Below are 27,731 nucleotides of genomic sequence, written 5' to 3'. Positions count from 1 at the left end.
AACCTGTTGATCTCTCCTTGTGCTGCCCACCTACCTTCCAGGCATCCAGCCTGCAATCAGACCGGCCCCTGCAGATCTCTATTAGCTTTACTGCAGCTCTGCACAAGATCAAGACCTACCCACACGGATCTGGTATCAGGACCATAAAGTGGGGCTGTCTCTCTACTAAGAACGGGGACTGTGTAACAGGCACTTGTGTTATCACTAACATATATTGAACTAAAGACACTTTGTCAGTACTTATAAAGTAATAATTCAAGCTGAGCTACTCATTGCTGTCACCACCTCTTAAATGCTGTTGTGTTTATTCAATTAAGACAGCTAAGCAGATGAAATATTTCTAAATTTCCAGCATTACTTTTAGATTGCTTACAAGATACAGCACACAAAATAATAGTGTAGGAAACTTGAAGTGATCTGGGATTCATTTCTCTAGTACAAGCAACATTGTCTCTAACCTCAGTGACATGATTCAGCGTTCCTGGCAAAAATAATTTCACATAATAACAGGGAATTAAACACAGTTAATAACGTTGAGTGGGGCTGGTGTGGAACACAGATAAATTTAGGTTTAAGACAAAGATACGACTGTAAAACAGAAACTGAGACATACGGTTTCTGGTTACATAAAGAATTAAGAGCTAAATACTGTCTGTCCTGAGGAAGAACATTTCCCAGAGTGTCTTCTGCTTCAGGAATTCTGCCAGAGCAGGAGTGTTCACACGGGCTAAAGGGGTGAATGTGCACGAAACTTTGGTGTCATCTCAGGGAACCTTCTACAGACCGTGAGCTATTGAGCCACAGCTGGCACAGCATGCATGGCCTGCATTTGCTGTGATAGCAGCGTATACGCTCAAGGGGCCTACTAAACACCTTCTTTGACTAAACCCTGATGGGATGCACAGGCTGGTTGATTCTACTGGCAAATTCTGGATTCCCTCCCTGATTCTGTATGGGATAAGAGGATTCAGATGTAAGGCTGTACCAAGCTAGAAGTGCGTATGCATGACTAAGGCAACATGTGCTCTGCAATTTGGTAGCCATGGAATTTGAAGAAAATCCTGAAGACTTGTATCGAGTATAGACAGCACCTGTTATAAGGAGCAACTCCAAGGGTGCAGCTTCCCCTTACATGTAGGGCTACTTAGCACCTTACCACTGCTAGAAGTGGGAGGTCCTCTTTCCTTCTCCATTGTCTCCCAGCAATAAACCTACCAATTAACACTATTTGCTCAATTTTGCTCCTCCAGTATTCTGCTGCTTTAGGAACTGAATTATGTTAGGAAGCCATTTTTCAGCTCAGGCCATGCCTTGGAATTGGGACATGGGAGCTGCATTTGCTCAATTTTGCTCCTCCAGTGTTCCGCTGCTTCAGGAACTGAATTATGTTAGGAAGCCATTTTTCAGCTCAGGCCATGCCTTGGAATTGCCCCCAGGACATGGGAGCTGACTTGCTCTCTTCAGAAGGTTGCTGACTCTGAATTACAGTAATGATACAAATATCAGCATTGTTAAACTGTTTTATTGCTCATGCTGAATTACCCAAATTGTCCACAGACCATTAGCCTACAGCTACTGGGACAGCCTGTTTGATGGCTGCTGGATAACTTCTATTAGAAACAATACACCAAATTCTGGTTGCAGTTATGCTTCTGAATATCCGTGACACTCAGAATGAGCCCTGGGTACAACATCTGTTGATTCAAAGCATTCAGCTTTTGCATATCTTTTTAATGAGAAATTAGGCCAGCTGCTGTATGTAAGAGCAGCCACAGGTACAGCAGATGTTGTTTCCTTGACTCAGAACACCCATTCCCTCTGGGGCACTCTCTGCTCTGCAGCAGCAATCTGGTTTTGCTCTCAGACGTTGACGTTATCAGTACCTAATCCCTGCCACACCAGACAGTCTTTGCCTGCCGTCTCCCACGCTGTGGAATTAAAGCCACCAGACTGGGTTTTTGCTGCACACGCATCTTCGTAATATTTTATTGGCCTATATTTGCACTGAGCTTAGAACAGCTTTGGACACTCTGCTCTCAGGTTTGAACTAGCACAGCTGAGCTTGCAAGAACATTTCTTTAAGACTGGGTAGCTGACAGTATTCTAACATTTCCGTGTTTGAGATCTTACCCTGTCACTCTGTAGAGCAAGGGTACAGAGAGAGTGGAAACGGAGTGTGAGTGGCTTGACATGACAGCTGTAAAGTTTCCGGCTTTTCCAGCTGTGCACAAGAATGAACAGCATCGTGGTTCCTATTTACTATAGGCTGAGGTCCTTCTCAATGACATTATCTCAATCTCAAAAAATTCATTTGCTTTTGCTGTCCTCTGCGTGATTTCATCACCACCTGTGTAGACTCCTGACTACTGTTACCGTACGACATGAGCCACAAATCCCATCCTTAGTCATATGAGTACACATCCGAAATACCTTCCAGCTGGTGGAAGGCACTCCTGAAATCAAGGGCAGAATTTAATTCAGCAAGACTGAACAGATGACCTATCTCGGGGCCCACGGGAGGGTGCATCTTGCACATCAGTAGTCACCTCCAGTGCCTCATCTCATGTCTCAGTAGCAATCTTACTACCTCCTGCTAAAAGGACCAAAGAAGGCCTTTGCGGAATTAATGAAGCATTTAAGTCCTTGTTATTGTGATAGAGGACACTACTAGGATGCAAAAGTTACTAATTGGGTCTAAGACATTTTGTCTTGCCTGGTTTTTTTGCAGATCAGAGCAGAACTCATGGAATCATTTTGCCAAGCACATGGACTTCTTATCTGTCCTGAGAGTGACACTCTTACATGGCCTTTCAGTTCCAGCCAGGGATCTGGAGGGTGAACTTCCTAACCCTGCTGCTTCTGAAAGAAAATGTCCTGACGCAGCCCCAACAGGGCTTTGGCTTTCTGGAAAAATCATTCTTTGTTGTGGAAGCACAAGTACATCACATCTTTAGGCATCTTGAAAAGGCTAGATCATATCAAAGGTAACACGACAGGCCTAATGCATTTCCACTATGGTTCCAGGTTCCAACAAGGCAGTTATTCCATAAAAAGTGTACATTTACATTGGAAGATGTCCAGGCCAATTGTCAGGAAGATAGATGGTTTATTCCCTTTTAGGGTTGAGGCTTTCTTAATGCAGTTTTACCTCCTGGCCTTCATGTAATCCCCCTCTGTGACTAAGGTGTCCTGACCAGAGAGCAGAAACTACTTCGTAGTCCCTCTCCCCAGTGTTGTTTTCATCATGGAATTATCTTTTTTCCATGTTGGTTTCCTTTTGTGCCAAATAGGAAGCACACATTTAGGCGCTTCAGAATACTTTGTAAGTACTCAGGCTTCTGTGCAGCTTGAACTGCTTAAAAATTAACCAGAAGTGAACATCTGGTCCCATACAGTGCAGAATAGTGCTGGCACCAGGCTGGTTTTGTGAGATAAAAGACAACTGGCAATCTGAAATGAGTAAAAAATGGTAGTTTGCCATAGGGGACAGATAAATATTTCTATCATAGTACACAGTGGCTTTTGGCAAAAAATATATGAATGTAGGGCAAAGTTATTGAAAAAAGTTATTTCATAGTTTAAACTCTGGATCATTTAATGCACTATTAAATATCCTATTGCATGTATATACAATTCAGTCTTCAGCTGTAAACTTTTTAAAGCATAATTTCTGGTTCTGCACAGCCTGGACTTTTTCCAAACTACAGGAGATAACTGGGTTTCTCCTGCCCTATTTTCAAGAAACACAACTTCTATAAAATAGGTTATAGCTCTTAGCTTGAAAAGAGGGAAGGGAAATGATTTTAAAGAGTGCTTAGGATTCCCATGAAAACACAAATCCTCTACAGTGTTTATATCCTCTTCTAACTATTAATGGTATAAAAAAAACCTCTCTTGCTTAAGCCAGATTGAGTTTTCCGGTACCTGCTATTAAATTGGATGCAATCCTGAATATTCAGAGGTAAAATGCTCTGACAGCCTTCCAGTAAACTTTGGAAATGTACAAATTTGTGTGTTTCGTGTTAAGGCATGATTCAATCCTGATTTTATTCGCCAAATTGTTTTATCTGGAGTTTTTGAACTAAATAAAACTTGTGATGTCACGCTGTCTGGTTAGACTTGAGAAAGACTAAAAACATATGTGGACCTTGCACTTGCTGGTGCCCAGATTTGTACACACAAATAGTCTTATAGAATACAGGAGGGTGAACCCCCAGTTTGGCTGGGATTTGTTTCCTCATGTAAAAGTTTCCAATGTTTGCTTTGTTTTTATATCATCAGCCAAATTTTGCTTCCCTTGGTGACAAATGCAAGTAGAATGATTAAAGTTGCAACAAGATTTACCCTTTTAAGTCAAAAGTATTTTGACAACAGCAATCAAATGTGGTGGGAATAATAACTGCTAATGTAAACAATGCAGTCCTGACTCATATATCTTGCAAAGATATGTATGTTTATATATGTAAAACATATATCATGTTTTACAAATGTTCATCCCCAAGTTATAGGCATTTCCTATTCTGCTTGTCAGGTGAATATATGTTGTAGAATTAAACAAACCTAATATTTTAAACTGACTGCTATTCCTGTATGGCCGTCTCTTTTTGTCCCTTTGAATAAAATACTCAAAGTCTGAATTACGTTAAAAATTAATTACTTTCTTAATTTCTGAACTCACAAAAGGCTACTGAAAATTCTCTCTTTTATTCTTGGGGACATAGTGCAGGGTTAATTTCAATATTTCACAGAGGAAAATGAAGGTAAATATATGTGTTGATTCATTGCTGTTACTTCCATCCAGGTGCTCCAAAAGCCACATTCCTAGAACAAGACTCCTACTAGGTCTCATGTGAGCTGGGAATATTTCCTCTGGCACCACAGATTTTTCTCTACAATCCTCAGTGAGGTAATTTCTTTTCCGTGTGTCTTGGTTCTCTAGCTGTAAGAAAGGAAAATGGTCCTTGCCTAACTCACAGAAGTATTGCACATCATGACAGTAAACATTAAAATTCATAAAGCATCAGGTACTTCGGTGCATTAAAGAGAACAAGATGATACTTAGCCGGAGGATTTATAGCTTTAAACATGGAAGAAAATACACTTTCATGAGCCTTGCAGTTCTCGCACTAGAAACCTTGAACATAATTAAGGCAGATTTGTACATCTATCTCAATGTAATAATAAAGTGGCAGCTAAAGAGAGAAGCGTCTTCAGAATGGCATCTCCTGCATAGCTTCAGACTCACAGCTGCCTTCTGAATGACTTGTCTTTAGCCTGGATCCTGGCACACTGCCGGTGGAGAGGGACAAGGTATGCAAGGGGAGATTCCTGCACAGGTACAAAGGTGAACTACCCAGTTAAATGGTTATCCATCTTCCAAAGACAGCAGAAGATGTGTTTGGTTTAAAGCTGGATCAGATCAAAGCAAAAATTCAGACATTTAAGGCCAAAGCAGCACTATAGTTTTTTTTTAGGTATTTGCTGATTTTAGGTATTTGAATGTTGAAAACTCTTCTATTATGCTGCATTCAGTGACCTCTCTGTCCAGACTGAATCTAGGAGGAAACCAATAGGGGCAGATTCACATCCACATATCTTGTCCCCAGTCTCTTTGGGTTCCCTTTAGAAAGGAAGTCTTTCAAGTACTTTTGTTTCACGTGGCAAAAAATGGTTGACTTGTGGATAGAATTTTTGAGACGTAAAATTCAGTATGTCGATGAGATTAGAATCACAGAATAGAATCATAGAATCATTCAGGTTGGAAAAGACCCTTGGGATAATCGAGTCCAACCATCAACCCCACTCTACAAAGTTCTCCCCTACACCATATTCCCCAATACCACATCTAAAGGACTCTTAAACACGTCCAGGGATGGCAACTCAACCACCTCCCTGGGCAGCCTACTCCAATGCCTGACCACTCTTTCTGTGAAAAATTTTTTCCTAATGTTCAGTCTAAACCTACCCTGTTGGAGCTTGAAGCCATTCCCTCAAACTATGTATGTTCTGTTTGATGCGAGGTTTAGAGCCATTTCATAATTATGCAGTACAGTGTCACTGTTGTGTCCTAATCAAGTCATAAACACTGGAGGTTTTTGTGCTGTATTTTTAACATAACAGACAAATACTCAGGGGAAGCACCGTCTATTCCTAAATAATGCAGAATAATAATGTGATTATTGATTAATGTTGCAGGTGTTTAGGATGACCATGAGCCTCTGTGGTATTTCTTGGTTTAATTTTTTTGCTAAGTCAGTACATTCTTTACTTTCTGAATAAGACCACTTCTAAAAGCAAAATCTTCACCCCAAAATTCCAGAAATTCAATTTCTAGCAACATCCTCCCTGCCAAAAATTCCAAACCTGACAATGCCATATGTAACATCACAAGAAATAGTAATATATTTCACCATTTCAAAGTGGCTTCAAATCTGAATTCAGTGAAGGTGAATACGTGTATCACCATGCCAAGATTCATGCTTTTAAAATAAACCCCACAATTATGTCAAATATATCATCTCTCCACTTGTACATTTAGCATTCTTCATTTGCAGAATGCCAGATGTTTCCTGTGTAAACTTCTGTGCACATATGCAATTGATAAATTGAGAGGAAATTAATGAATTGAAAAGATAAGCCAATCTGGGCCTAAAAAGATGGTCTCCAGCTGTGAATGGAAGTGATTTATCATTGAGCTAAAGGATCAGCTTTTCTAGCTCAAACCAGCAGATACATCATTACATTTAATCCAGACTTCCACATAGATATTTAGGAGTTTTGCAATTGACTTCAGCAGAGCCAGGATTTCACCCATAGTGTTTGCCTAGGCTCAAAGCCCATTCCCCACAGTTGTGTTATTCTTATTTATTTATTTAGTAAATGTGGCTATTTCTGCGGTGTGGGAATAAAAACCATCAGTTCGTGCACTCAGGGTAGAAGGATTGCAGCTGCGACTGCTGCTTAGCACAGCAAAAGGAGAGAGCTTTATTCTCTGGTTTTAAGCTTCGGTAATGAGTGTGCCTCCTTGGCCTGTTGTTGTTGGCACCTGCCCAAACCAGTGAGGACTTTAAGGTTTCGCAGACTAAAAGCACGTGTCTGGTTGGAAACGTGAATACCTGAAACATGCATGGAAACTACTATAATTTGCCCAGGTTAATGTTTGTAGGAAGTGAAATTATAGATTATATTTGCAAATGTTTAGAGCAGGACATAGTATTTTACCTGCAATGAGGCTCAGCAGAATAAAGTGTTCCCACCTGTGGTGTACAGGGACTAGCCAGCCAGAGAAATTTGCCCAGGTTAATGTTTGTAGGAAGTGAAATTATAGATTATATTTGCAAATGTTTAGAGCAGGACATAGTATTTTACCTGCAATGAGGCTCAGCAGAATAAAGTGTTCCCACCTGTGGTGTACAGGGACTAGCCAGGCAGAGATGAAGAGATGAGATCCTAACTCAGATCTCCGGTTCAAGTCGTACAGACATTCAGTCGTTTTATGCAAACATAATACTATAGAACTGAATTTAAATTTTGCATGCCCAAATTACTTTTCATCTGACTTTTCATCTCCATGGACTGACTTACTTTGGGTCTCAAAAAGCGACTGGGCTGGTGTGAGGAAGGGGATAGGAACCTGTGGTGAGGGACACCCTTTCCAGAGACAGCTGTAAGATCAGTTTGGGTGTAACATTGCACCATTATGTCTCACTATGCCTTTACTGGTCTAAGACTGAGACCTTAGAAACAGCTCAGCACACCAGAAAGGGTTTCCAAACACTGCCACTATGAAGACAATCATTAAGATTACAGTTTTCTTAAATTCTCTTTTACTTCTCAGGCTACTCTGTCTTATTAAGGGGTTCAAAGCTCCAGTAACTTGCTCAGTTCCTTCCTCTTGGTGTAGGAATTATAGTCCGTTATGCAGCAGAAACAAAATAATGTGACTTAACATTATGTGACCAACACACACACATGAATTCCACTGTGCATGTATGATGGAAAAGTCACTGGGGAGGTACAGATGCCATGAGGTGGGCATCTTCCCATTGAAGATGAAGATGGTTTTCTGGAAAGCTAAAAAAGAGAGTGCGCTCAGCTGCAGCTCCATGAATAATATAATTTGGCTCATCCTCAGTCAGACATTGATTGATACAATAGAAGAACATGCGGGTTTCAGATGGCCTGGCTAAATGCAACTTGAAGGAGAAAAAAAAAGATTTTTATAAGCTTTTCGTCCCACTTCTTTCTGATTTGAGGTCCCAGTAACTCTCATTAAAGTACTTTGTGCGGTGACTCCTTGTCAAGGTCAGGAATTTGGGTTTTTGAAAGACAAACCACGCAACATTTTTAATTTCAACAGGTCAAACTCCAAAGAGAACTCTTGATGGTTTAGATACACACAGGGCCTAGACATCCCTGCCCAATATAGTATGAGATCCCTGGCTTGAGAAACTACCAACCAAAGGCAAAACTTGGTCTTTCTGCTTGAGTGAAATAAATCTGAGGCACGTTCATTCAGGAGACTAATCCCACTAGCACCTGAGATGTTGAAACAAAGAGGGATATTCAGGCAAGGCCATTACTATACCATCAGTACTCTAATGATTGTCTAAAAGAACAACCTTCCTTTCTGCAAGACAAAGTAAAACAAGCAAGAAAAAGCCACAAAACAGAATAAATCATGTGATAAAAATAAGGAATAAAAAGACCACAACAGTGGTATTTCTATTTGTGTCCTTCACCTGAGAGTTGCTATGAGCAGTTGTAACAGCACTTTTAAGAATTATTTCCTGAAAAAGGTGGGTTTCAGCTCTTATATGTAAGGTTTTGCCTATAAGAACCGTCTGCCCTTATTTAAACATTACATTTTAATGCTGTCTTGGCCTTAATAATAGATTTCATTATGAACTCCACAGGCTACGTGTGGGGGTAAAAAACCAAACGTATACCCCAGTGTTGTTAGTACTTCTGATACATTTGGTGGCCATTTATTTCAATTTTACTAGACATAGCCAGTATAAATATCTGATAGCTTGAAAATCATCATCTGAAATTTTCTTGATTCTTGTTCCTGTTTTAAACAAAATGTTCATCCTTAGGTTCAGAACTTATCCTCAGGGCATAGTTCCTCATGCACTCATGCACAAAACGCTACCTCCAGAAAGCAGAAAGAATGGATGTAGTTACCGGATTAAGTCAAGCAGTGCATCTGCAGAGCTCATGATGGGCTTCCCACCCTCTTCAGTGCTCTCCTTCTGTGCCGCTCCACCAGGATGGATAATGGAGACCATAATTATTCCCACAATCACAGCCACAAATGTTGTCCACAGGTAGTAAGTGACGGTTATGATACCTAATCGACTGGAAGTCTTGGCATCCAGGGCTGCTAGCCCAGACATTAAGCTGTGGAGAGAAAACACAATATACATAGTATCTTTTGCATAACATTAATGGAGATGAAAACCTAATTTCCTATTTATTCCAGTTGATCTGCTTCTCTCAGGATTGCCTACATATCAGTGTTATTAGAACCTTGACAGTAACACTAAAGCGGTAGTTTCTGTTTCTAGAGGGTTGTTTCCCAATTGGCATGTGAGATCCTGGTTGCTTGCAAGAACTTGCCAGGCTGCACACATGGGGACTGACTCGTATCGACTGTTCCCTGAAGCTGGGGGGACAGTTTTACATACCCTACATGTGTGGCGGCTCAGTTCACAGGAGCAATGGCAATAATCAGTCATATAGACTTAGGTATGAAACTCTACATATCATTTTACAGAACCATAGTATAATCCAGGTCGGAAGGGACCTCTGAAGGAAATCTGGTCAAGCCCCTTACCCCTTCCTGTGTGAAGCCAGACCATGACTTCAAAATGAAAAACGCTATGGGGAAATTTTGTCATGCAGTCCATTTTTTACCTAAAAGAAAAACTTTTTTTTCTTTCCAAACAAACACAAGGCACTATATATTTCTGCTTTACCAGAGGGCACACTGGGGGGGCAAACTGTGATTCAGTGTGCCCCCAGTCAACGTGCAGTGTATGGCATACAGAGGAGACTTGGCTTTAGCTCCCACTGACCCTTTTTAGGCAAATTAGACAGACCTCTATTTGCTCCGTGAACTTGCTCCAGGCTGCTCTGATACAGACCCTGATGCTGTTTCCAACTGACCTGGGGATGAAATTTGAGTTTCCAGCGACACAAGTGTTGCTTGGGGCTCTAAACTGAGATTTAGCTTTGAATAATTCTCTGTAAACTTGTCAAAGCATATATCTCCGGAAAACTGCAGGTGAAATAAAATATCACATTTACTGTGATGTGATGCGCCCCACTGTCCAGCTTTGTCATCAAAACAGAACCGTTTATTAGGTCTTTCCTCATAGTCATTTACTAAGCTGCGCTTCCTTGAATGAGACCTCCTTGACTTCACTCTGCTGAGTGAGGTTGTCTAGAGCCAATTCTAAAGAGCAGCTTAACCTTCATAGTAGATTTAATGAAATAAAATGGGTGGGATTTAGTGCTCTCCACTAGATTAATTAAGAAAATGTATTGCTTTTCTGCATTGCGAGTCTCTCATCTAGCATGGGTTTTGTTAACACTATAGGAGCAAGAGGAAACATTTGTTGCACTCTAATATGGATCATTTAGAAAATTATCATCTTGATAACTCTCACTCTTGTAGCCGTCGTTCTTCCCTCTCTTTTATCATTGTATTTGATAAAAATTCCACCTTTCTGTGTGTCTGTAAAGCACTGTGTACAAACACAGCACTACATACTAAAAAACAGCAGCAGCAATTAGTTAGACTGTTCCAATTCTAACTTAATTCCTTTGCATTTCCCTTGGACAGGTTCATACAGAAGAGTAAATATTTTAAAACAATTTTTTGATAAAACAGTTGAGGTAAATACATCTATCTCAATTTAGGGTGTTAGTTTTCTGTAAAACAACCTCTGTGTTGCTATTTGATTTCTAGGACTGAACTCTTCTTGCAGTCTGGGGTTCCACAGGCCATTGAGCCAGTTCAGCAGCTTGTTGATGCCCAAAGGAGGTACCTGTATTGCACTAGGCTTAGCACTGTTCCACTCTGCTCCCTAACCTTTCCAGAAAAAAAAAAGGAAAAATGAAAATCAGGTTGATTTTTCACTAGCTGGATGTTTTTATGGTAACAATTTTCAGTGTTCTTTATAGATATATTATGCAGGGAAACAGACACCAGTGGTATGAAGGCCTGATGGTTGACCAGCAGATCTGTAACTTGTAGATAGGACACCATGTAGAGTGATGACTTGGAGAGGGCCCTACCGAGGAGACAGATGGCACATATCTCATCCTGGCACTGCCCTGAAGCCACTGTCAATGTGGTAAAACCACACTGTTCCTTTTCTTCTTGATGCTGTGTTGTGCTTGTTCTACAGAACAATGGAGAGATGAACCGTGCGCATAGCACTTGAACTGTCTTGATTGTCCACCTGAGAAGTATGTCCAGAAGTACTTAGGGACAAAAATCCTAACTAAATATGTCCAGTGGTTCATGTACCTTTGAGGGTGCTACCTCAGCCTCAAGCTGTTGGGTCCTTAGCATCTGGGAAGATGTTGTGCAGCTAGAATCTAATCATACATTGGCTCTTAGGTGACAAATCCTGAGGGGGCTAATAATGAGATTGCTCTGTCTTGGGGATATTCATTAACAAGATCATCATCTGTAATGAGATTATCCTGTCACCAGATAAAGTCATGCTCAGTTCATGCTGTGATGAGAAAGTCCTCAAAAGTAATTAACTATGGAGGTGCAAAAGGGGTAACTGTGATGTGACAGAAGCAGGAAAAAAGGTCTGGGTTCAGACAGAGCTCTGCGTTTTTCATGGCCTGCAATGCTCAGTTTGAAGGGACCAGTGAAAGCAATTCTCCAAAGACTCTGGAGAACCACTGGTCATGTCCTTTTAAGCGATTGCTCAGAAACATTTTCAGAAAAAAATGCCTGTAACTATTATGAGACAGGAATCACTCATTAACTATTTTTCATTTGACTTCATATGTTTGATGTCAGAAGGAACAGGACAGAAGACATAAATGTTAAGAGGCACACTGATTATCACAGTTACTGTATGAAGTACGCAATACACAGTTATATCACAGGATTGCCTCACCATTGATCTTTAGAGCTCTAACATTCACACAATGTAGCCAAAGAATGACAAGAAAAAGTACTTTTCTTACTTCCTAGGGAATAGGGAAATCAGGAAGAATAAGCTTCCAGATGTTTTAACTTAAGTTAGCTCTATCATGCTCAGGTTTTCCCTTTAAATGTAATTTTCACCAGACACTCTTGGCTACATAAAAACTTCCCCAACAGTTTCCTAAGCTGCTTCTAAGGTTGAACAAGGATTTTCCCATGCCATCCACTACTAGACTCTCATAAAACACAATGGAATGAAAACCAGTGTACCTTAAATTCTTGTCAGAATCGATGAAAACCAGTGTACCTTAAATTCTTGTCACACCTCAGAATCAGGTTAGGCTTAAAGTAACAGGAGAGATCTTTGATTCATAGATTAAAATAACTTGACTTATTATGTAGCTAAGTAGCTTCCACACGTAAGTTTCATGTGTAGCTTCCACAACATGTTTTAATGATCGAATGGACAAAACAGGATTAGAGACAATAAAAAACAAGCTGCAGCTTTTCTGAATAATTACAGTACATCTCACTCATTTAATTAGTCTGGCAAATATTCCGTACATCTCACTCATTTAATTAGTCTGGCAAAAAAATATTCAACAAAAGTGTGATTTCATATTCAGGGACCATTTCTTAATTTGTAGAGAAAAAAAATGATGTCAAGCCTAAGGCTTCCAAAATACGTGTTAGTGAGTTTTGGATGAGATATTAAGTCTTCCAGTGCAGGATTTAAGTGAAATCTCTGATTACTATGATTTAAGAGGTTTCTTGCACCTTGCTTTGAAACATCTGGTGCTGGATATAATAACAGACACTGTAATAAACTAAGTAGCCCCATGACCTCTTTATCTCCTGCATTGATTGTTCTGATTACATGTAAAAATCAGCTTCTTGAGGCTTTTCTTTCTGCTGTCTTTCAGCTTCTTGAGGCTTTTCTTTCTGCTGTCTAGAATAGCTAATAAACTAAGTAGCCCCATGACCTCTTTATCTCCTGCATTGATTGTTCTGATTACATGTAGAAATCAGCTTCTTGAGGCTTTTCTTTCTGCTGTCTTTCTGCTTCATTTTTTTTTTTAATTCTATCTTGTTTAGCCAACAAATCTTGAATGAAATTGTGTATTCTCAGAGACTCAGAGACTACTCATGAATTGAGGAATAGCCTCCAAAATTGTTTTCTTGAATGAAATTGTGTATTCTCAGAGACTACTCATGAACTGAGGAATAGCCTCCAAAATTGTTGTATCTGCTGTATATCTGTGTAAACATCTGTCCTATGGTCCTTATATGTCTGTCACTTTCAAGCCTCTTCAAAGTTATGTTTTGATAACCTGAAGAACTCTACACAATGCAAACCTGATGCTCCACAATATTTTCGTGTTTGCAATCTTTCTAAGGATTTTATTTTTGTTCTTAACAAGTACAAGATATCTGGCTTCTTTATTGGGACTTGAGTAATTCTAAATCTACTTTGGTTTGTTTTCTGGTAAATAAGTTATTCTGATGCAGCCAAATCTGACTTGAGTAATTCTAAATCTACTTTGGTTTGTTTTCTGGTACACAATATTTTCGTGTTTGCAATCTTTCTAAGGGTTTTATTTTTGTTCTTAACAAGTACAAGATATCTGGCTTCTTTATTGGGACTTGGGTAATTCTAAATCTACTCTGCTTTGTTTTCTGGGAAATAAGTGCAAAATGCAGCCAAATCTGTCTTGTCTCTTCTCTGAACTTTCTAGCCACATATCTACTTTGGTTTGTTTTCTGGTAAATAAGTTATTCTGATGCAGCCAAATCTGTCTTGCCTCTTCTTTTATTGCAGAAAGGAAGTCAGAAAAGCAGTAAACCAAACAGCAGCGTTTTGACCAAAAGCTTTATATGGTCAATAATTCAAAAAACTTTATTTGCTTGCAGCATTTTAGTAGGACAGATATTTAAGACAACTTCAATTGTTTCATTGCTGGTTGCTTGCAGCATTTTAGTAGGACAGATATTTAAGACAACTTATAGAAGCTGGTTTTTAGTAAAAAAAATCCTACCTAAATTATTTTATGTAGGATGGCTTGATTAAAGTTTGTTAACTTTTTTGGACAGTCTCCATGTGATTTATGAAATGTTACAATAAATTATTTCTTTATGAGGTCCTTGTTGAGGGAGGAAGGTGAAGAACGAAGCCAGGATCAGTGGAAGATCTAATGAAACCTAAATTAAGCTTTTAAGGGGAAACTAGAAGGGAAAAGGAAGGCCTCAACAACTCCTAGAATTATTATTTTGTGTGACTTGCTAAAGATGTAAAGTCAACTCCTAGAATTATTATTTTGTGTGACTTGTTAAAGATGTAAAAGTTGCTAGATTGTTTAAAATATTGTTAATAGTACTAACCAATGAAACCATTAAGTAATGTTTCATGTCAGCTTTGAGAGAAATCTGCGTAAAACCCCCAAGACTACTGTAGCAATTTTGATGTAATGAGGAAGGGAATTCTTTCAATATCTTGGAAATCTAGTAAGTTCCATGCAAGCAAGTAGCTAAACCCTTATGAGCACCTCTAACATTCAGTCTTGTTCTGGCTGTCGCTGATATGCATCAGAGTACTTAGGAAGTATTTTATTTACAAATGAAAACAGAACTTTGTATCTTCTCTGCAATTCTGTAGGTTTTTTTTTTTTTTCTCTCTGATAAAAGTGCATTTTTTGACCTGTCTCAAGATCAAAACCTATATCCCCAGAAAGGGAAAATACAAGAAGCTGCTGTTAAGACCCCATTCTGCATGTTTATTTTGTCTTCCTCTCCACCAGAAGCCATCTGGATGTTGCTTTGAAATAGATGGATTATGGATAAAGTTATCAGAAGGGATTAGTGTGATTAGAAAGACATTAATCCTGTCAAGAAGTAATGGTCAAGTATTAACCACCAACAGTTGTTCCTACAATCATGTTTGTTTTCATTCATCCCGTACCATCCCTGGCAGTCTCATTTTGTAATTGCATGCTGCAGAAAAGACCTTCCTAAGCAAGTTCTCCCAGTGAGGCCACGAAGCTCCTCTAACAGCTACATTAGAGATGATTATATTACAGTTGAGCATCATGAAAGTGAAGTGCTGGCTTCACTAATGCTGCTTGATCAGGCAGGCAGGCTGGCGCTTACCTTTTCATCAAGGTCAGTGCCTTCAAGTTTCAACATGGTAATAATCTCCATTTCCACAGCACAAGCCATTTAATCATCTTAAAATGCTTTACTAATATAACCTAATATCATACAGGAAGGCCATATCTCCTTTTTACGGACAAGGAAACAGAGAAATTAAGGCACTGTAAAGACAAACAATTTGCAGCGAAGACAGATATTTCTGAAGTGATGTCTGTATTGCAGTGGACCATCAGACTTTTTCTCATCTGGGCCCAGCTATCTGTGCTTTCATGACAGGCTGCTTCAGTTCCACGGAGGTACCATTTACAGAAGAACCCTTTGCAACAAAGAAAATAAGACTCTTTACAGTAATGAGAGAAGGAGATAAGAAACTTGCTCTGGCTCTTTCTATAGTTTGATGCTTTATTTTGCTCTTAGTCTCTAGTATAGTTACAATTATTTCAGCAGTGAGAAAGAGGGATCAGAATGACTTTTTCTTTCCAGGATATTCTTTTGTTTCCTTCTAACATGACAGAATACCTACAGAGCAAGACTGCCATAGCTGTGATAGAGAAGCCTGCTGCTCTTACCACATGCCAAAGTGACAGTGGTACTGGTGGTAGGACCATAGCCTGTCCCTGTCTGCTTCACCCTACGTGGTCTGCCCTTAGTTAGAGTGGTATAGTTTAGTTTTTTCATCTCCAGATGTTATATCTGCACTGCACAGAAACAAATGCCTAGTTAGCACCTATACAAATATGGAATATGCAGTTACGTATTACAGACAATCAAGTGGCATCTTGGTTGGAAGCTGGTGCCACCCTACACCTCCAGTCCCATCCACGTACCTTTGAGTGATGCCAGGACCTCTCATGACACCATTTGTCTAAGTACAGAGGAAGATAAAATCCTGCAATAATCCATGTTCACACCTCAAACTAAGCTGGATCAGGTAGGTGTTGAGCACTTGTTGAAGGACAGCCCGTTAGTACAGATGAACACGCTTTCTGTGTATGTTTGTGTACAGTCCAGACAGGCAATAAAATGACACCCAGGCTCTCTGTGAATTTTACTCAGACTCAATAGTTTTGCAGATTACCAATATACTAATGCTTCTGCTGATCTGAACAAAACTAAGAAACTATCATGATCACTTGTAGTCAGGGGAATGATTCCCAATGTCATCTATTATTAAAAATTTCTGAGTATTACAGCATAGTTTTCTAAGGAGATGAGAAGTCTAGAATCACTCTGAAGGCCCAGAGGTTTACTAAGGTATGCCTTCTTTGAAAATCAAGTAATAGGAAACAGCATTTTAAAAGTTTAGATATCTTGATATAAATGAAAATAGTGTCTATGCCCCCTCCCCAAAAAAACAAATTAAAAAAAGTAGAAACTGTTTTACAAATAGGACCGTTGCAGCAGTTTCTGCCTGGTTAGATTATCAGCTGCAAATAGCACTTGAAATGTGAATTAACTTTTCAGAGGGCTTCAGTACATAGCTATTTTACTAAACACAGTGGAAGCCCAAAGGTGTCAGGCATGATGGAAAGTCTGGCTTGTGATCTTCAAACAGCAAACGAATAGTATGTTAGAAGATCTTGCTGTCTGCAATACACTATTTGCAGTGATTGTGTTTAACTTTACAGTTGGGCTGCTGGAAAAGAAACTGAAATCTACAAAGGAGACCAAATCTGCATTTCTAGTACATCATAACATTCAGCTTTTTGAGATTCTGTTTTTTTTCAATAATGCTTTATAAAATAGTGAGAGTTTTATTTTTCACCTAAAATCCTTTCCCTTATTATCTAACACTTGTTAATGATAAACTGACATACATGGCAAAAATCCTGCTAGGAATTCACATCATGCATTGTATTTTCTTAGTCTGTAAGAGGAAATCTGTTTTTATGGACTAATGTAAACAAGGTAGGACTTTGTTCAGGACACAGTGAAGATCAATGTCCAATGGCTATTCCATCACCACTTCCTCCCAAATAGCTCAATATGCAAAGCTACTGTGATACATCTTTGAATGCTGGATGGAACAGCAACCTGTTATCACTGACTGATAAAGGAGATTTGAGACACTGTAGCATAGCTCATGCAGAATTCAGGCTGGCTTGTTGAATTTAGCTGTTCTGATTAAAAAAACTATAAATCAATTCCTAAATTCAAAGGTCAGGATGCAAACAAAACCAAATAATCTATTAAATATGGATGTGTAACTTTACATCTGTGAAAAGAGCCAAGAATCTTAATAATACTTGATTTTCTGTTCTGTCAGTTCTTTCAAGTGTTTTTAGATTAAGAAAAGGGCAAAAGGATTTGAAACACAAATTTGGATTCTAAACAAATGCCAGACTTACTCAACTGTTTACAGTTCATACGTGTTTCTATCCTAAAGAAACGGGGAATCCAGCCAGCCCCTCAAGCTTCACATGTCATTGCCATTTCTTTTGCAAGACACCAAGTATTTTAGAGCTCCTAGAGGATTACAGAAAAATTCTGTCAGGTCACAAGCTGCTCATACCCCATTTGTAATCACTCCAGTGGTTTCCACACCCATTCACTTGGTGACCGTAGATGTCTATTACACATCACTAGATCTCTACTGACACTGCCCAGCTCAGTACAAAAATAATTTGTACTGAGTTGGTCCAATTTTGTCATTACAATATGCATAACTCTGCACCATGTCATTCTTCATTGGAACAGTTTGGACCTCTAGGGTGCACAAGCAAAAGGAAACACTAGAAGACAGTATGGGATCTGACTATTAGACTCCGGGTGCCTAACCACAGCTAAGAACATGGATAGTGTTACAGATTATAATGTAGTGAAACTTCTGAAAATGTCTGAGGCATGGAAGAGAGATTCTTAGTAAGGTTTCCTAGGAAGGTAGAATGGAATTTTCTTCTACAAACTCAAGCAATCTCAAAGCATCCTTTGAGAATTTTTGGGGTAATCTGACATCAGTTCTGCAATATAAGAGTGATACGGTTAATTTAAAGTAGTATAATGGTGCTAAATGAGATTTCTCTCTCACCAGTTCTTCTTACCCTTGGGTAATCCTTCCCTTTCAGTTTCACCCAAGTACAGTTTTGCTCTTCGCTCTGAAAGTAAATACATTTATCCCCTCTTATCATCTCCTTAAAACTCACAACTCTAGACTGACTTTCTCTACAACAAAGCTGCAGATTGCATTTCTTAGGAAAGGGCTAACAGCTTGTTCTCACTGCAGTGAAATGTATTTTTATTATTATTTACATTACAGTGATAGACATGACAGGTATTTCAGAAACGGGACATTATACACGCTTTACATTATCATTCGGATACCCCACAGATTTTCCCATACTAACCCAGCAGAAGGTTTATCCTCCTCTGTTGTGGAAGACCTGTTCCCGGGTGCCAATATTTCTCTGTTGGCAAGGTAACCCAGGTGAAATAGAGGGGAAAATCCTGAGTCTAATAATGTGAAGAAAAAACCCCATGTTTCCAAGAGCGATTTAATTCTATGGGAAAATACAGCTGCTTTGGTACATTATAAAACATTGTTCTGAGCAGGGTCCTCAGAGAGCCATAGGCAGCGTTTTGCAGCTGCTCCTCAACACCTCACTAGATAATACAGTACATAAATTTGATTGCACTTGATTACGCCCCAGTTTGGCAGCTGTACAAGCATAAGAACAGAGTGACTGGTATTGAGGAAAGAACGATCAGAGGGAATAGCTTAACTCATACACAGCAGAAAAGACCAAGCCAAAACTGAGCAGCAGCTTATGTTATTTATCCTATACAGCCTTCAGTTAAATTGTGTGAATTTGTCAAGCCAACATAGAAAGTATCTCTCAGTACCAGCAAAGGTTTATAAGAAATGGTACCGCACGTATTGTCATTCACGTAAAACCAGTACTATTGAGTGAATTAATTTTAGCTGCCCTCTTGGTTTACATTTCATGATAAAAAGAAAAAAGAGAGATTTCATAGCCTTTGAGAGATCTGTATTTTCCTTCTGAAGCGACATTATATTGACCATATCAGGCACTGATTTATAATCATAGTAGGAGATTTAGATTGCAAATATCAGTACTGGTCTCTGAGTGTTTGGGTCAAATTTTTCATCCCTAGCAAAGTGTAAGCTATAGCAGTAAAATAGACAAATAATGTCCAGTCTGTGGTCTATTACCAGTTTCATCTACAGCTGACAGCAAGCAAAACAGCACACAACACCATTGACCCAAGCTAATGGTCTATCTCCCAGCCTGTTTTTAACCAAACCCTAAACTCCCACAGAATATACTGTTGCTGTGAAGTGATTTAGGGCTATGCCTCTGCAGCCAGATGTGAACTGGGCTCTGCCATCACTCTGAGCTGCCAAGGCTGGTCCGGAAGCCATGTAGCCACATTAGTCCTTCGCAGAGGAGCTTGGGCGCAAAGCCACGCTAATGCGGCTGTAGGGCTTCCGGCGGGGATCCGGCACCGCTCTGCCCAGCTCGGCTGGTGGGCTAAGTGAGCTCACATCTGCTTGCACCCAGAGCATCTCCACATCCACTGGCACAGTTTGCACAATTGTCAGCTCTTCAAACTGATGGGTCCCAAGAGGCAAAATTCGGTATGGCACAGTCCAGCTGAACAACAACCGAATGCCATTAGAAGAGAATGAGCAATATTTTTCATTAGTGGGATGCTAAAATGCCAGTGTGCTCCCCAAATCAGAGGGCTGTGGGAAAAAAACCGAATGCCATTAGAAGAGAATGAGCAATGTTTTTCATTAGTGGGATGCTAGAATGCCAGAGCACTCCCCAAATCAGAGGGCTGTGGAAAAAAATAAAAATTATATGGGGAAAAGAGTACTATAAAGGAGTAGTTTCTAATTAAACACTGGCTTTAACAGCATGAGTAAGAATGACCCACTCAGGAATTGAGCAGAAGGATAGGGGATTACCAGAACTGATGGCATTATGGACAGGAATCCCCTTAAAGATAGACAGTTCTATATTTAGCATATCGTGTTTAATTCAGCAACAAAACCCCAACAGTAACAAATATTTATTACTACCTCCAAATGAGCCTTCAAATAAATATAAAATTTTATTAGCATACACTTGCTTGTATCAGGGACAAGATATTCAGAGGAATGATCTTTGTAACTTTAAAAAATACAGGTCAAATCAGTTATTTAGATTTGAGTATAAAGGGAACAATCTTTGTTTAACAGGTTCTGCACCAAATCTTTACTCTACTTACTATGTCTTAAACACCTAGAAAATGGGCAGTGGTGAATAAATACCAAACGTAATAATTATCCAAAGCTTAAACAAAACAAACTGCAAAGGGAATACTCACTGGGCTGACAAGCCTGTTAGGCAGCTGACCACTTCAATTCCGCCCTGATGATTCTTTCCCACAAATAGTCTCCCTGCTTACTGCTAATCACAGTCTTGGAAAACTGGGGCCTATTACCAGATAAAAGCTTGATCATATAAACAAGGAGAGTGTTGAAATAAAGGATGCGATATTCTATTCCATATACAGGTGTACATATTGGACAAAGAGAAGTGAATAGGTTCAGCTGGTGTAAACCTGTGTAGCTGGCTTTAGGCTGTTTTTCTGAAGCAGCAAGGCTTATGCAGACAAACTCCGTGTGCGAGAGCTCTCACTCACTGCACCTCTGCCTCTCCAGCAGCAAGGGAGAGCTGGAATTCCTCTCTGGGGTGAATGCTGCAGTGTCAGCTCTCTGCCCACTGGAAGGACTCCATGACAAAAAGAAGCATTATAAATGCCTCAGCAGTGGTAAATGTTTCAGTTGGGAGTTTGCAGTTTCTTCAAAACCTCATTCTCAACAAGGTGCAAAACTGTAACAGCTCAGGTTTCGGTAACAGCCTCCCTAAAAACCATAAGTCAATGCAGTTACACTTACTGAAAATCAAGTTTCTGGCCCAATGGAAGTGGATCAATACAAAACTGGTAACCTGAGATGAAGATGATGGGGCAGGGAATGGGCACAAGGACAAAGACGCTCCGAAGGGAGGTGACAACCCGTGAGTTATGGCACAGTCCCTGCCAGCAGGGCTGGCCTGTGCTCGGGCCAGTGCCCACCCCTGGCACTGCTGGCACGGATTTGGTCAGAGGGCTTACATTAGCAAATGTGAGAAGACATTATTGGGAAAGTTGAGTGTCTGCTCCTCTCCCAATTTTTTTTGCTTCATGCAGAGCACAAAGACATTGACATCAGATTTGATTATTTCAAGCATTAAGAAGTTGAGAACTAAAGTGATGCACAGGTATCTCTGCCAATCAACGTGTCCTGAAGGCACTACCTACAGGTAAAGAATACATGTGTGTGCAAGTTTATAACTGACCGTAGTGAGAGAAAGCAGAGATTTTATTATTTTCTGGGCAGGCAGCACTATTAGAAAGCTCCTCGGAGGAAAGGCCGTGCAGATGCCCAGGCCCTCCCTGGGCTGGCATGGCTGAGCACCCACAACTCGTGGTTCCTCAGTCTTCCAGACAGAGCCACCTCCTGGCAGCGGGGTGTAATACAGACTGAGCCTCCACACACGCCTGGAGTGTGTTACATTGAAGGAAAGATGGTTTAACGAACTTGAGCACCTTGGGCCAGCTGATCAGCAGATGTCTGCCTGAAGACCTGGCCCCATGGTTCTTAAGCATCTCAGAGGACTCAGGGCAGGATGCACTCTGTCACTGCCACGTATGTGTGTGCCTGTTTGAGAACCTAGGATATTTGCTGACAGCTTTTGCGTGTAAGAGAGAAAACGTATTATTTGCATTGCAGTTGTCAAATGAGGATCGAGGCCTCTGTTCCAAAGAGAATCAGGGAACTTCATATCTTCTGCAGTCAATCTTTCAGGTTTCTTGAGGACATCCCCTTATCCAACTGCAGTAAGAGCTCAGGCAGGGTGTAAGTGTGTAGCTGTGAATTCAGATTTGGCTCCTATTCTTTCCGAGTTCTCTCAATATTCCCCTTCCCAGGTTTAAAAGTAGTATCCTATGTTTATACATACAATAAGTACTATACATCTGGTAACTGCGAGGTCTAAAATTTGGTCTTGTAACACTCCTTTCCTACGCGTTCCTAGGGCAGATACAAACTGTCAGACTATTTGTTAGTATTTCTTTCTTCACGTTGCTAATAGAAGCAGCATCCTTTGTTATGCGAGTACCTGTTCCCTTCACTAAGAAGAGCAAACTCTATACATGAGACACTTGGTGGATACTAATAAGTGTGAACAGGGATAAAACTCAGGCAGAGGATAAGGAAAAATGTTACATAGTTCTTTTTGAGTCATTGCATGATGCTATGAAGCTTGTTTATGTAACCAGATAACCCAAACAGTATCAACCCTCACCCTTAATGAAGGTCCATGTCACAACAAAAAACAAAAGCTCATGAAGGGCTCAAACTGGAAAGCTAGCTTTACTGGTGGTTGCTTTCTCAAGACCTTTCTGTCTGTGGGAAAACAAAAAGTAAGGCCCCAGGTGAGAGGAGGTGTTGGGAACAGGTACAGGAGCACTGGATACAGCACTTCCAAGTGCAGGGGCAGAGCTGGGTAAGACAAGGAACTGAACTGTTTCAGAATGACTGATTTCTTTTGCATTCAGGATCTTTTAAAATAAACACAGTTCAACCAGAGATACCTGACTATATCATCAGTTTCTCCTTCCTAATGGATACAATCTGCAGAGCTCCTGTTTTAATTCTCTAACTATCAGGTCAAAAGAGGGATACTACAAATTTTCGGCCACTTCTGTTCAAGGCTGGATTTGTGCCAGCGATCTATAAGTGCAAGATTTTCTAGCCTATAATCAGCCTTCTGAGCGACACACTTGCCATCTTTTACTTCTGCCACAACCCTTCAAGATAAAGTCTGGACTTGGAGACAGTGTATTTTGCACTGAGTGCCTCTTTCAACCCCGCTTTCTCACCTTCACTTCTCTTTACAAGTATTTGGTTTTACTTGTTCAAGAAAAGTTCAAGAAAAAACTTACATGAATTTCGATTAAGAGTAAAATGGTGCCGTACCCCTGGCTTTTGTAAACAATAATACAGTAATTTAGAAGATAATTTAACTGTTGTTGCTCCCACAGGACAGTCTGAAAATACTCCAAATCCACAAAGAAATTTATTTTTAAATGTTCATGCAGACTGGTAAAAACAGAGAGCACTGGTTTACTTGTTTTATGAAAAATATGTGCGAGAAATACTGTGCTTTTTGTGAAACAACAAAAAAGAACTGTACAAGAATGTAATTGTATCTGGAGTATTTTTTGTTTGCAAAACCCTGATGTTTTAGTATGCAATAGCCAGTGATGGTTACTTTGTTATACAGGGAGATAGACTCATGCTGTCTTACAATGAGAGCTAATCCCTTTGAAGATCTATAAAGTTTCTTCTCTTTCTTCCCCAGGGGATAGTGTCCATCAGTTCCAACAGTGAGGCTCAGAGGTTCACTCCTGACACATCTGTAGGTAACCCAGAGCTATCACAGGCTGTGTCAGAGCAGCTCTTCCCCACTGTGCTCCTTCTCCTCCTGGCATCTCTAAAAACCAAGGGGATTTAAAGAACTATACATTTTAGGGATGGGGATGTGACACTCCTACCCTTTTCTGTTCTTATTATGACACTTGCTCACGTGACATTCTTATTGTCCCTGGAAAACTCTCTTTTCACCTCTCAAAAAAAAAATCCAACATATTTTATCTTGATGTTCTATATCTGCGTGGGACAGAACCAAGTGTGAATCTATGGTCTTACTATGGCCAGTTCATGCAAGTGCCATGAATCAGCTTCATGCTGTAAAAAACCACGAGAAGGTAGATGATTTAAAAATAAAATTAGTGCTGGGTTGTGTTTATTTTCAGCAACTCTCAGTGATCTGAAGCCTAGAAACGAGGCTACAAGGAAAGGCACCAAAGAGCACAAGATATTTTACTCAGATCTGGTTAGGTCTAAGTTAGCTTTGTTACTCTCCATCTCTCCTTACTTCTTCTCTTAGCATTGGGCTGAGAGCTTTTGGACATCCCACTGGTAGTTGTGATTGCAGTCAGTTGGAAGACAAGACGAATTGAGAGGAGAGAAAAAGCTATCCTAAATTATGCAAAGGCAGCTGCCATGCACCAGCCCTCAGCACCAGGATCTAGATCATTAATCCTGCCACCAATAAAGTGCACCACTAAAGGTTCTGCCTTTAATGTACTAAGCAATCACTTTCACTTCCACCTGAAGCCAGGCACATATTACTACTTCGCTGCAGACACGTCTTTTTTTTCTATATTCATCATAATACAACACATCTCTCAAAATACTGTAGAAGACTATAAATTAATGGTGCTTTTTCATCTTATTTGAATGGTGTATTATTTCAATTGTTTAGATTTAAGGTAGGCTTTTTGATAAGGTGCATTATTTATTCCATATATTTAACTTCTAGTTAGCTTGAAGGAAAAAGTCCTCCCATTATAAGGAAAGAAGAAAACATCCCTTAAAAAAAACCCACATGAGTTTTAATGAAAATAATACCTATATAAGGTATTACATAAATGTTCCTATTGATTAAAAAATATGTAGCTCCACTATAAATATGAATATACAGCCGTCAGTAATTGCCCTGCCACTTTGATATTAATTCAGTTAAAACCAAAACAGCAGTGATGCCATGTATCATTTAGGAAACTTCAAAAGTTACTGGAACAATCATTGTCCTCGCTTACCTTGAGACAACCAGTGGGAGAATCAACATTTTCAGCATCCTCATCAGTAACTCACCAGGAAACTGGAAATAACTAATTTCCTAGAAATACATGGAGAGATGCTTATTGTTTTGAGATAAAGACTATCTGTCTTCATAAGTCCTGCTACAGCTGTGGATCAGAAAACATTAATAAAATCTGCAGCTTTGGTATATAAGGTGGCAAAGATAGTAGGCTTTGAAAGATCATTGTAAAATTACGTCTTTAAAATACATATTCTCTTGTAATTCAACAAAAACACACTACATCATTTGTTCCTTTATAAAGGAAGACAAAAATGGAATATGCTGTCTCTTGGGAACTACTGTTAATAGGTTGCCCTGAATAATCTCTTGATTCTGCGCTTTGTGTGTGTATGATGTATATGTAGATGTGTACGAAGATGTGTTTGTAGATGTGTATGAAGATGTGTATGAAGCTACTGCTTGGACATAAAAGAAGTCTAGACTGCAGTTAGCAGTAGCAGAATGAAGAATTGTTTTAGTTTAGTCCCACTTACTAAGTGCCATATTTTTTAATTAAGATTTATATTTTGTGCACAAACAATGCATTCAGCAATGCAAGTTGGCCTCTCTGTTCTGTCTGAGCAACACAGCAGAAAGATAAGAGTTCCTGCAAAGAGCTTAGCTGAAGTGTGCTGGAGGAGAAATCCCCAAGTGACTTTAATAACATGGTCTGCTAATGATGGCAAATCTCAAATTTACCATTATAAAACCACCATTGGTGTAACATAATCATCTGTACCTCTGTACATCTGATGATGAAAAATGCTCCCAGTGTTTTCTTTAGAAGGACATGTTCCAGAGTAAAATATAATCCAATGAATATATTGCACTACCAGTTTCTAAGAGGACTATAATAGATGCTACATTTCATCTCACTTAAACACCCACTATTATTATCATCCACACTTGGAACATTATAATATGCTTATGCTAGACTTACTAGGTGTCTTAAAGACCAGAACCCTTTGCAAACGTATTGTTTGAGAACGCGTGAAAAGACCCAAAGAACAAGCGTAGGTTAACAAACAAATGAAATTAAACAAATTTAACAAACGCACATAGGTGCTTTTTATCGTCCACAGTCCAATCCTGCAGTTCCACAAGTTGTTATGCCTTTTGTTACGTAAGTACGGTATTTTCCGTGTCGTGAGCGACTGCCGCGGCACACGTACCTGCTGGGAGAGCCGCCTCGTCCTCAGGAAGAAGCCCAGCAGACACCCGATGGTGACCGACAACACCGAGAGAATGAGCAAACCGTTTCTCTTACAGACATCCTTGATCCGAGCGAGGATCGCCTCAAAACCCACTGCCATGCTGTCCCCCCTGCTCGCTGGAGAAGAATCAGCATCCCATGGAGAGAGAATTCGCTCGCTCCTCCTCGTTCGGGTGGACAGATCTAGCTCTGTATAGATCAGATCAAAGCACTTCCAGTTCTGCTTAACTGACCTGCAAGGTCACCCCTCTGCCAATAGCCACCAAGCAAGCAGCTGGCATTATTGTTCCAAATTAATACCGACAATCCTATTATCGACTACATCATTAAGACCCTGGAAGAAGATTAGGGGGCTCTGGAAAATTAGAACAGAATGCAGTAGTATTTCTAAAACAAGACCGGTTCAAAACAAAGTGACACTCCTGGGAGAAGGACGGTGTTTGAGTGCATTCCTCGGGCTCCCCGGGCCGGGATCGGGACACCCAAACCTGGGAAGGGAACAGGGCGAGTCACGCATTCGAATGGGTAAAAGTAAAGTTACGGGAGATTTTTCTAAAGGGCAGAGCAGGTAACGTTTTGAACTGGACTATCACAACAGGGCAAGCCGGGTGAAACTGAACTTCATTAACTAAAGCAGGCTTGGGGGTTTTTGTTTTCTTAGCCAAAAAAGGCTGAAAGAGTAGCCTAAGAGCCACACATCCATCAGAACATAGCTGTTATACTCAAACACGCAAGGACACCTTCCGGCATTTGTCATTTATTATCTTGGAAGTGAAACAATTTCACTTTTTCTCCAACCACTCTGTTGATTAGAGTAGGGCCAATTTACTTTCAGAGGATTACCGGACTAAGCCACAGGGATTGCTTTCCTTTCCTCCGCATTCAATCCCAACGCTGATTTTTATGCTAGCGAGTATCTGATAAAAATACACCTCTGTAACTGCTCGCCGCGCCACGCTTCCTCACCCAAACACTCCGGCAGCTTATGGGTTATCCTAAAATTATTAAGTGTTTTTATGGAAAGTAGTCCATACAGTACAACAGAGCTGTGTTTACAGTATTTTATTTGATGCTGTAATACAGTATTTGCTCTCACATATGAGTAAAAAGCTCACTGAAAGATTGAAGAGTTTTCTTCGGGGGCAGGACCTGAGTGATGCGTGGTCAGTAGGAAGTATGGACACACACCAAAAAAAAAAAAAAAGAAAAAAAAGGAATAATGTGGAGTCTATAGACTGAACAAAAATACTGTCAGAACAAGAGGATCATAGAAAATGTTATTAATGTATATGCAGAAGAGGACTGAACTAACGCTTCACCGTCCCACTGCAGACACCAGATGACTTCACTACCTCAAGCGTGTGCATCAAATACACACTCCAAACTAAATGATAATTTAAAAATGCTTCGTGAAATCTCATCGTTCGCCGCG

At 40.0% G+C, this 27,731-nt stretch overlaps 1 protein-coding gene across 1 annotated transcript in view; it reads right to left on the bottom strand.

Annotated features, from left to right (window-relative positions):
* The window catches only part of SLC1A7 (solute carrier family 1 (glutamate transporter), member 7), a 55,050-nt gene extending 28,651 nt beyond the window's left edge, over positions 1 to 26,399 (bottom strand). Inside the window, exons 1-3 of the mRNA XM_014939047.1 lie at positions 26,259 to 26,399; positions 25,043 to 25,122; positions 9,187 to 9,402 (exon numbers count right to left, since the gene is read on the bottom strand). Coding sequence (XP_014794533.1) covers positions 9,187 to 9,402; positions 25,043 to 25,122; positions 26,259 to 26,399 — 437 coding nt within the window. The remainder of the gene's footprint in view (positions 1 to 9,186; positions 9,403 to 25,042; positions 25,123 to 26,258) is intronic.
* Positions 26,400 to 27,731: the final 1,332 nt, after the last annotated feature.

This window comes from Calidris pugnax, unplaced genomic scaffold, assembly GCF_001431845.1.
Source record: "Calidris pugnax isolate Ruff unplaced genomic scaffold, ASM143184v1 scaffold18, whole genome shotgun sequence".
Taxonomy (NCBI): Eukaryota; Metazoa; Chordata; class Aves; order Charadriiformes; family Scolopacidae; genus Calidris; species Calidris pugnax.
Note: the sequence above shows the minus strand (reverse complement) of the source record. Positions and strands in the feature narration are given on the sequence as shown.